Raw genomic sequence first — 11135 nt, forward strand, 5'->3', positions numbered from 1 at the left:
CTGGCAACAAGGGAACCAGAAAGTAAGACTTAGTCAGCTGCAGTGAGATCCAGCCACAGAACAGTGCCCAGGAGAGCAGCATCAAGGGGAGCAGATAAGGCCACAAAGGGGTGGCCACGACAGCCTCCTTCCTTTCCTCAGTTGGAAGAGTAATCTCAGACCCCAAAGCCACACGCAGCCAAACAACTCATGCTGTTTGCATGGTAAAAGGAAGGAGCCCTTCTGCGGCGAATGGCAGACAGCTACCAAGATCACAGTCACTCAGATCCCTTACTGGCCCACCAGTAGCCAGTGAGACAATCCTCTAACTGTAGCCTCTAATCCTTTCTTCTAATCCTCTAATCCTAACCCTAGCCTGAGGACCCAAGGAAGCCCAAACCCTGAAGAAAGTTAACCAGTACATACCAGCACCAGCCCTAAATCTTGCTTAACGACTCCTTCCAATCTCATCTGAATCTGAGCTCATGATTCTACATTGATCGTTACTATGATTCAATTGACCCTCATTTTGGCTATATATCTGAGCCTAATGAGTGAGTATATGCAGGTGCCAGCCATAAAACCTCTCTCCATAGAATGGAACAAGCCTTACAGGACACATTTTGAATCCTAGCTCATTGGACCCTTGTGCTGGCTGCGGTGCAGTTCTTTTTGGATGCAGTCCTAAGGGGAGCGCAGTCCTAAGGGGAGCTCATTGGCTAATACCAGCAGAAACCCTAATCCATCTCCCAAACCTTTACTCCCAACTATGAGAAGAATGTCAAGGCACAGTGACTTGCAGGAGGCCTGGCCTGGCCTTTCTGACCATTACCTTTAGAGCCCTCTGGAGCAATCGGTTGTGAATGACAGTGGCAGCACGGATAGTGCCGTAAGCAAAGAGGAAGGCCCGAAGAATGGTGAAGAGGGAGTTGGCTCCTGCAATGCTTCCATAAACCATGAGGTAGAAATTCACACTCGATGAACCATTGGAAGGGACTGGGGTGGTGTCCAGAGCTTGAATGGGGGACCTGGAAGACAGAAGGTGGAAGATTATGAATCTGCCAAGGTCCCCATGACAGTAAACTCGCAGGCAGAGTCCACAGCAGAGGACCCAGGAGCATACTCAAGGGGAAACCAGGATACTTCAACCTGATACTCCTATGAGAGACCACCCCTTTGGCATGCTGGGACAAACACTCTGATTACTATGCAGCTAGGGGTCTTCCATCAGCCCCAGGCAGAAGTCACCTCATCAGGTCAGAGATTTCAATTCTCTTTCTTTGTCAAAGCAACCACACAGATCCCCTGCAGCAGGGTGGTCAGTTTAACCCTGCTCTCAACAAAGATCTTCAGAGGAAATGCACTTAAGGGAAAAATGGGAGTGCGTTTCCAGCTTCCTTTGGCACCTCCTGACCAGCATTCACTTACACAAGCCCAACAATGGAGAACAGAAGCAGCTCTGGGGAAGGCAGGGAAGCTGAGCAGACCATCACAGAGGTATTTGCTGTCTGGGATATGCTGGAGATCCAGTGTGACAGCCACCAATCTGAGATATTTCTGGACGCTACAGAGAAAGACAGACTGCATAAAGAGGGATTCAACCTTCGAATCAGCAAATATGAAGCATAAAAGCTGGAGGGGAAGCTGCTGGACAACTTTTGTTATCATCTCACTGCCCAGTCTTCCCCTGCCTTCACTCTCCACTGTTAGTAGTAGAGCAGAAGCAAGGGAAGAGCCTTGAGCTGCAGCAGCGACAGGGCACTGCTGGAGGAGCACACATGCAACTGCAGCAGTGAGAAAACAGAACCTGTTCCCACGTGCCCCCTCCCAACTGTGCTACTTTAGTTTGGGGAAGAGAAAAGAGGTCTTCCTGCTGCAGGGACAGCGATTAAACCCCTGGCCTCTTTTCTTCCCTGGACTTCACACAACCAAGGAAAGAGAGGAGAGGAATGTCTAAAGAGAGATGTGCTTCTGGGCCCCTGCCTCACCTTGCATCAGAAGCAGTGAGAAGAGGATGGATAACGCCAAGCAGCTGCCCACTGCCAGCCAATATGCCTTGTACACCTGAAAAGCCACTGCCCCTTCTTTCTTTTCTTCCTCCTTGTGGATGAGATGACTGTTTTGGGTTGACTCTTCTGCCTCTGTCTCTATGGCCTCTTCTTGGTCCTGTTCGTCAGGGGCTGTGGGAATAGAGGCAAAAGCAAAGGTCAGTACAACATAAGGTCATCTTGCAGCTGCTCCTTGCTGTGAACAGAACAAGTCTAGGCTATGAGGGAGAGTCTTCTTCCCTTCTCTCTCCCCTTTCAAGACAGGTGCACTAATACTGGAAGACCTTCATCCAAAGCTGGACCACAAGTGGAACAACAGATACAAATACTGCTCCAGACCAATACCCAATGATATGTGGGCCTCCTCTCCCTCTATGCACACACTACCCACAGATCAGCACTGCCACAGCAGAGCAAGGTGGTGGGAGCTCTGCTCTAAAGCTAGCAGCCATCAGGTACAGGTTTTGTCTGGGTGCTCAGCTGAGCTGTGCCACCCCAGCCACCCTCAGGCTCGCCAGGTATAGACCTGTATCCTTCCGCCTCTTGTCGATATCCTTGAACTTGGGGAAGGCTTCCACGAGTGGCAGGATATCAGCTGGTGTGCCTGTGAAGAGAGACGTGCAAACGCTTCAGAGTCTGTGAGGAACAGATGCCAGCTATTCACTGCCTCTTGCTATGAAATGGCCCAGTTTTGTTCTTTCATAACATTTCCTATTTTCTCTCATAGCACCTGCACCCTTGAAGGCCCTGCTCCGTACAACCTGCTATGGCCTTCTGCTTTATCAGCTCCCCACCTCTAGGGCTGTCCTGTTTTATCTGTGCATCTACACATTCCCTTCCACCCCATCTTTGCCCCCACGCAGTGTCCTCAAGCTCTTTATCACTGGGTTCCCCACTAGTTAATCCTACTCCCTTACGACTGTCTTTACTCAAAGCCATTCCGAAGACTGGCACACAGGCACAAATGAATGCCTGAGAAGACAGCCAGCGTACCTGTCTTAACTATCCTGCCGTTGTCTATCAACAACAAGGCATCAGCCTCCTCCAAAAACTCTGTCCTGTGGGTGCAAAGGATCCTGGTCTTGTGCTTGAGAACTCCAAGAATGCATTTCCGCATAAGATGGTTAGCTACGTCTGCATCGACAGCAGCCAGGGGATCATCAAGGAGGTAAAGCTCTTTCTCCTGAGATGGAGACAAAACACAAGGATACAGCTGTTGGCCCTGCCGGAGCAGGCAGTGCTGTAGAGAAAAGTGCGAGTGCCTCTGTGTGGCGCACTGCCAGCACCTCTAGGCCAGCATGATACGGTTTAAGACATGCTGCCAGGGCACACTGCACAGCTGGGTGCTTCCAGCTTCTTTACATCTGGCATAATGTGCCACAGCATGACTGCTTTGCTATTTACCTGGTAAACGGCTCTGGCAAGGGCTATTCGAGCCTTCTGTCCCCCACTGAGTGTCACACCATTTTCACCCACCTCTGTCTGGTCACCTGCTGGTAAAATCTGAAACATTCAAGAAAATCCATTTAGAAGGGACAGGAAACCACTGGGGACCCAAAACCAGAACACTGGGGTCCCTCTCCTGTCTCTAGCAGTAATTCCTTAGGGAATTACCAAAATAATTTTACCAAAAATTAAACAATGTAACAGACTACACACTGGTTCTGCAGACAACTGGTAAGCTTAGCAAGCTTGGCATTTATGCAATTAAACTCTTACACTCCAGAACAGGGTAGCCACATCTAAACTACCCATTGAGAGCAACTTCTGGTCTGAGATAACTCTAAAATTGTGCCTGGGAATTTTCTGGCAGAGCAAGAGCTGTGCCTACACCAAAATCATGCCAGGGCCCATCCAAACAGCTTAGCAGTAAAAACTACAGTTTCAGTACCTAGAAACAGTTTCCTCTTCATTTGGTAGCAACGTAGGCATAGTCTACTACTTCTCAAATAAATATCTTGCCTTTACAGAGTACTAACAGCCCCTTGCCAATGCAAACAGGACCTCTTAGTGCTTGGCACTTCAGAAAATCAGGCATCAAGTTATAAATTGGGAGGAGAAGGCGAGCTTCCTACCATATATAACAGCCAGGATAACTGGCCAATACAGCCATAAGCCTCAAACCTAGAATACATGTATTGTTCACGGGAGGACCGCTGACTCAGCCCTTCCAGATCCCAAGGAAGTTCCTTCTAACCCAAAAAAGCATCAGCTGCTGACAGGTTCTGCCTGAAAAACCCAGCAGTCGTCAGCTTTACAAGAACATCTCCTGTACCCAGGATCAAGAGCTTTTGGATCAGCAGAAGGAACCATCCAAAGTGCTACCAGAGTGACTTTGCACCTTAAAGAACTGTGGGGCCAGGTGTGGTCTGGGATTGGTAATCAGAGCGATGCTGTGTGACTGGGACTTTGGAAAAGTAGTCTATAGCCTGAAAGAATGAGAACTGCTTCCAGTGAGGCTCCGGCTGGATGTAAAAGCTGGCCAAGAAGGCCCAGGCAGGTTTACAGTTTAGGCACTCACGTTCAGGTCCTCAGAGAGGGCACAGGCCTCCACCACCTCCTCATACAACCTGGCATCATATTCCCGCCCAAAAAGGATGTTCTCACGGACAGTGGTAAACTGTATCCAAGGCTCCTGGGTGGCCAGACCAAATCCTTGCTCCAGGTCAGAAACATACACTCGTCCACCTTGTCTGCAAACACACCAGAAGTGGGTGGAAAGGGCAACAAAGGAGAACTGTTGGCAGAGGCCTACAAATAGCGATAGCACTGGATAGTCCCTGCCTGCTGTGGCATGGAGGGACCAGGCAGAAAGGAGTCTTTAGGCTACTTACTTGATGAGCTCTCCAGTGATGGCTGCAAGCAGAGAGCTTTTGCCAGAGCCGACCTTCCCAACGACCCCCAGGAGCATCCCCTGCAAAGGGAAACGAAAAGGAGCAACCTGATGTGCTAATACTGGGTGGCTTGTCCGGATTTCTTGAGCCACACATAGCCTGTAATAAAGCTGACTGCTGTCTTAAACTAGGACTATCTCACAGTTGTTGGATAAAACAGAATCCTGATATGGCAGGATCTGCAAGGAGTCTGCAAGGAGTATTAACTCTGGTGCCCACCTGTGTTTTTTTCCTGGTCATAAGACCAGGAAAATATGAAAACAAGCCACCCCTGCTCCATGATTTGGCTTCTCTAGTGCCATTCTTCTCTGTTACCTCCTGCATCCTTGCTCACCTTTCTCACTGACAGGTTCTCAATGTGCAGTTGCAGAGTGCCTGTAGATAAGGGCTGCCTGGTGCTTTTCTCCTCAACTGGTGCCCAAGAGAAGGCTGCACATTGCATCTCCACGGCAGTAGCAGTACCTGAAGGGCTATCTGCAAGAGAAAAGCAGCACAGCATTGCACTACTATGAGAAGGCCAGAAAATGAAAGGCACTTGCCATCACAAATGTTATCAGCTTTGTTCCCAAAAGGATGAGACAACAGACAGGGCACCGCCACGATGCCCTTGATCCAACCACAGAATAAGACACTTGACTACTGACTTGCACCTTACACCTCCTACCTCCCTCCTCCAGCTCCCACCAGACACACATAGTGACCTGCTGGTTGTCAGGGAGACACTGTGAGGATAACCTGGTTTTACTATTGTTGAAGGTAAAAGAATGGCAGGGAGCTGGCAAAAGGCAAGGAAGGAGAGAAAGGGAGCAGAGATGGCTCAGAAGATGGGCACCCACTCAAGCCTTTCTGCCAGGCAAAGCCAAGGTTGTTGGTGGCTTCAATGTCAGAGGAGCTTTGGACAGAGAAGGGAGCAGCTAAAGGGACACTAATGGCAGGGTTCCATGGGGACAAGCAACAGCCTATGGAGGAATGTTATAGCCTTGTCTCCCATTTTCCACAAAAATGAAGTACCTTCACTCTGCTTCTGACAACCAAACACTTTGAATCATGGGGCGACAGCCAGCTGCCTGCCAGTACTGCCCCTGGGCCTCATACCTCAGCTCCCTGCTCTGAATACCCCCTGCCCAGGGTCCCAAGCCCAGCAGCATCCTCTGCCATTACCTAGAGCATAATAGGCTTCCAGGTCCTGGTCCACGAGTTCCAAGAAACGCTGGATTCGATCCAGGGAAACTTTGGCTTCCAAGGTCCCATTCAACACCCATGGGAAGTTGTTGAGGGGGAGAATGAGCATCCCAACAAGGGCCAATGCTGTGAACACCTGCATGGGTAAGGAAACAGCCATGAGTTGGAGGCAGTACTCCCTTGCATCTTGTATCCTCCAAACAGCTTCACCGGTGAGCCTGAAGAGCTGTGGGGAGGCACAAGCTGGGTTCATTTCCCAGAAAAGATGCCTCAGGACTGCAGCCCCGCTGTAGATTGTCCTCTGCATGAGACAAAGTTGGAGCTCTCCCTACTACCTACTCACCTTTGTGGCAGTGAGCTGGTGACCCAAAAGGACATAGGTGATGAAGATGACAATGGAGACAACAACAGGCAGTGCTGCCCACAGATACACGCACACAGCATCCAAGTACTTGATGGCTTGTAACTTCTGCAGCTCTTTAGCCCGGCAGGCATTTATCCTGGTGCTGAAGTGCTTCTCCCAGGCGTAAAACTTGATCACACGAATGCCACATAAGAACTCTGTCATTAGCTGCAGGCAAAGAGGAAAAGCACATAGAGCAACTGGTACCCTGCCTAACGCACCAAATGCCAGCTAGGCACCTGGACTTGGGCCAGGCTTACAGTTGCCTCCTGCTAAGGGCCAGGCTAGAGATACCAGGAACCATTTATTGCTAAGAAAGGCATAAACGCAAGCAGCAGCTACTAGGAACTTTGCTCTCACTCATTCCACCAGCTTCCTCAGTCATCTGTGCTGTGCACGGCTCAGGAAAAGGCAAAATATTACACTACTTCCCAGCTGAAGGACGTGCAACACAGGTGAAGGGATGTGTGGAACAACTAGCTCCAGCTTGGATACCATTTACCTACATTGACCTGACAGCGTCTTGAGATAATACCACCTGACTCTTGGGCCTGCTGCTGCCATGATACAGCTAGTCTGTATCCAGAGCCTGGCTGGCTCACACCCAGCAGCTCAGATGTCCCTGCAGCATGCTGCCCTCTCACTCCTGCTCTCAGGTCAGCATGCACAGAGCAAGCCAAGATGTGTCGTTCCCTGACATTAAAGAAAACTAAAAAGTCAGAATTCACTCAGCAACTCAGCCTTGCAATAGTTAGAGAAGGTCCAGCATACCCCATACAACTCGATGCACCTTCTGTTGGGAAATGAAATATTTTTAAACTTCCCATGGCCATGGAGCTGACTTATGTGTCATGCTTCCAAAGCATGATGAAAATAGTGAGTGAAATTGCTGTTGCCTCACATTTGAGATACAAGGCTAAAAGGTGGGAATCAAATGTCTGACATGCAGCAAGGAAAGAGATGGCACTGCAAATATGCAGAAAGCAGTAGAAAAGATGACTGAGGGTGCCACACTGGAGAGATATAAAACCACTGCATCTGTAATCATTGCCTCTGTCAAGACTGCAAGCCGCCTCACCATTGTTAACATTATTGGAGTAATTAGATAGAAGCATCTCTAGAAGAAGCAGTCAGGAGAACTACCTTAACTAACTACTAGACACAGAAACCTGCAAGCGAACCTGAATTAGCCCAGGGGACAAGACAAGCATTAGAGGTTCACTGTCTTGTGGGTGGTGAAACTGCATCACCCAGAAACACTTTTGAACCAAGTGTGTGTGTGCACGCACGCATGTGTGCACCCCCTCTGGCATTTTTCCCCAACAGCTGTGATTCGATTAATCTGCTTGGGATCGTGGCAAGTAGCCAAAACCCCAACGTTCTAGGGACAAATGGGGAGAAAATACAACAACAAACTCAGAGAGCCACCAGCTGCCCCTCACCTTGACCCGTGCATCCTTGTGTTTCAGCATCTCCTTGTTGTTCATCATGATGCGGTTGGCTATGACCTTGTTGATGGGCACAAGCAGCAGTGCCAGGGCCAAGCCGCCCAGAAATGCAACCCCCACTTGCTGGTAGAGGAGGTAGAGGGTAATGGCAAACTGGAAAGGCAGGCTCCACACCTCATGGAAGCTGAGGCAGAAGTTGACCAACCTACTGGTGTCCGTGCTCATGAAGTTGACAATTTCCCCTGTGGTGAAGCGGGAAAGGCTGGTGCTGCTGACACGCAGAGCCTTGCGATAGATGGCAGAGATGACGGCGGCCCGCATCATCAGTGTCACCTTGTTCACCTCGTAGCTGAACTGGTTCCGCAAGAGAGCGCCCAGGAAGGAGCCAGCAAAGAGCCCGAGGGCATAGAGTACCCCATAGCTCAGGGGCTCCTGCCGTGACTCCATGAAGTTCACCAGCAGGTTCAGAAGCAGAGGACCCGAGAAACCCAGCAGGTTGCCAGCCAGCTTGAGAAGTCCAAGGGAGTAGAAACGAAGCCCAAAGGCTGCATGAAGGACTGAGAAGAGTCGCACTGCCTCCTGGGCACGGTGTGAGCTGTCTGGGGCATTACGACTCCCATCGCCTCCAGCAATGATCGGGCTAGTAAGAGACACCGTCTCCTCCTCTACTTGGTGCAGAGCTGCCTTCTTCTGCCAGCAAGAGTAGAATCGATCACAGACCCTGGCAGCCTGGAGCTGGCGAGGAAGCACATAGACATCCTGTGGCTGGTTCAGCTTCCACTGATAGCCACGTTTCATAAGAGGGTTCATCCAAACATAAAAGAAGCACGAGAGCCAGCTCTCACCGTCTTCTGCCACTCTCTGCTGATGAGGCACTGGGATCCCTGGCTCTGAGACCAGCTGGTCTTCTTGCCAGGAGCGATTGATGGAGAGGAAGTCTTGCCTGCCAGTGGTGGGTAAGAGGTAGCTGATCACATACATGAGAAGAGAGGCCAGCTGCAGACAGAGAATGGCAAACCTGGAGGAGGCAGCAGGGTGGGTAGGGGACCAAGCTGTCCTGCTTTGGTAGTACCACACCAGCGTGATGATGAAGGAAGGTAAAGGTAAGAGAGCAAGAAGAGTCAGGGCTGCAGGGCCTCTGGTAGAGCCATGAATGGACCTGAAGAGCATGAGAAGAGCGAGGCCATGCGTGAGCCATGCCAGGGCAGCAGTGCCATTTGCCAGCACTTCCAGGTAGACAGGGCCCAGCTCCTGCTGAGAAATGGTGGCTGGGATGGTGTCAGCAAGAAATAGGCCAGCAAGTACGAAGGAGGTTGCAATTCTGCATCCCCAGCTGGGCCTGCAAGGCACCCCGGAGCCAGATCTTGATGAGGAAAGAGCAGAGAAAAAAAATTTACAGTTGAAATTCCATCACCTCTCATTTAGTACTCTCCTTTCTTCCTCCCCTCTTCCCCTCCTCTATCTGTTCGCTCTTACTTAACCTCCTAGATTCACCTCCTTAGATTTGTAACTTTTTCAGACTGTAGGCAATGCTAAACAAGATCAGGTCAATATAGCTCAGTATCTGATCAATACCAGAGATTCAGATGCTACCAAAGAATAGCATTTCTCTACAGAAATTTGTTTGCAAACTGTGATACTGTGTGGTTAAACCAGACTCCAACCCTTGAGGATTAAAAAAAAAAAAAAAGTATATTTAACCTCATTAACACAAATCCTACACGATCAAATTCTCTGTGTCACATCTCTGATCCTTGATTTCTCTTGCCTTTGTGATACTTTGTCTAGAAACATTATTTTTATCACAGTTGGTTTCAGTGATGCTGTGTATGTAAAGCCCATAATCTATTGCCCAACAAAGTATTTCATTACCACATGACTCATTATTGTTTTTAGCCTTTCAATATCAGTGAACATTGCTGTGTTTACGAATTTCAGAAAGGGGTAAACAGAAAAACCATTTTTGGTTTCTCTGAACCACTTATTAACTTTATATACATCTTCCATGCTGCCTTGGATTTATATTCTCTCCAGTTTTCCCAATCCCCATTCACTGAAATTATTCTGAATTATTTTCTGTGATATTATGCTCACTACCCTCTCTACTCTTTCCGGATTCATTTCTGCAATGGAGGGACCAGAGCTGAACGCAGTACTCTGAATTAGGATGGATGCTGACAAATACAATAGCACTGTAATATTGTGTCCTTCTCTGATTACTTACTCAGCATATTATAGGGAGATCTGATTTCCAGCCTTTCCACCCCACCTCCAGTTCTGCATAATAATCGAGAGCTAGACAAGTTAGTTGTCTCATACCTTGGAGTGCCAAGGAAGTAGGCACTGACCACTGCAAGGATTGTGTGAGGAATCACGTTTAATGCCAGCTGATTAAAGCAATGGCCAACACTGCCATGAACCCACACAGGGAGTGGATCTTCTGGACTGGTCCCACACAAACCAGCCACGATGTTCTCCATCCTATACTGGGAATTCAATGTGAGAGACAGGAGCTCCTAGGGTAGAAAAGAAAAAACAGGGTGAGGTACAAAAAGTACAGCCCCAGTCCAAGGCAGACTGTGATAAATGAACGTAGGGCTAGAAGCAACTTCCTGAGTCACACAGTCCAGGCCCTGCTACTGCACACTTCCTATTGTATCATCTGCTTTACAAAATTATCAAACTCCAGCTTAAAATAATGATGTTTGTCCCCTTAAGTCACCCCGGGACCTCAACGCTCTGGGAATTTGAAGCTTTCTGCTTATTTCCAGGCAGATTTGTTCCCATGGTCAAGTTTATCCTTTGCAACCAACATCAAGAAGCATTTGCCTATTGATCGGTCCAAAAAACATTTTGAGCCGCTTCAACAATAATCTATATTTTCATGTTCAATGCAATTCCCACAACAGTGCTCCCTGAGGCCGTGTGTAACATTAAGCACCCTCCAGATCGCAGGGGAAGATGATGGGGTCCCCCCAGAAAAGCAGGTGGCACCTCCAAGCTCCCCAGGACAGGGGAACCAGCAGGACTTGGCTCTGGTGCGCTGGAGCACACCTGGGGAGGCCTCGGCTTTACACCGATTTCTTTGTCCGCACCAACCGGCCTTGGGAGCAGGTGAGAGCCGCAGGCTCGGCGCGGGGCCGAGCTCGGCACGCAGGAGCGGGGCCCTGCAGCACCGGGG

At 49.3% G+C, this 11135-nt stretch overlaps 1 protein-coding gene across 1 annotated transcript in view; it reads right to left on the reverse strand.

Annotated features, from left to right (window-relative positions):
- ABCC10 (ATP binding cassette subfamily C member 10) overlaps positions 1–11074 on the reverse strand; it is a 16625-nt gene extending 5551 nt beyond the window's left edge. Inside the window, exons 1-15 of the mRNA XM_035892014.1 lie at positions 11009–11074; positions 10274–10470; positions 7949–9317; positions 6447–6674; positions 6083–6239; positions 5256–5395; positions 4862–4941; positions 4549–4720; positions 3432–3530; positions 3021–3210; positions 2554–2631; positions 1968–2159; positions 1408–1543; positions 812–1007; positions 1–37 (exon numbers count right to left, since the gene is read on the reverse strand). The exon at positions 1–37 is cut by the window's left edge and continues 283 nt beyond it. Coding sequence (XP_035747907.1) covers positions 1–37; positions 812–1007; positions 1408–1543; positions 1968–2159; positions 2554–2631; positions 3021–3210; positions 3432–3530; positions 4549–4720; positions 4862–4941; positions 5256–5395; positions 6083–6239; positions 6447–6674; positions 7949–9317; positions 10274–10434 — 3235 coding nt within the window. The 5' untranslated portion in view covers positions 10435–10470; positions 11009–11074. The remainder of the gene's footprint in view (positions 38–811; positions 1008–1407; positions 1544–1967; positions 2160–2553; positions 2632–3020; positions 3211–3431; positions 3531–4548; positions 4721–4861; positions 4942–5255; positions 5396–6082; positions 6240–6446; positions 6675–7948; positions 9318–10273; positions 10471–11008) is intronic.
- Positions 11075–11135: the final 61 nt, after the last annotated feature.

Source organism: Egretta garzetta, unplaced genomic scaffold (assembly GCF_000687185.1).
Source record: "Egretta garzetta isolate BGI_Z169 unplaced genomic scaffold, ASM68718v1 scaffold54, whole genome shotgun sequence".
NCBI lineage: Eukaryota > Metazoa > Chordata > Aves > Pelecaniformes > Ardeidae > Egretta > Egretta garzetta.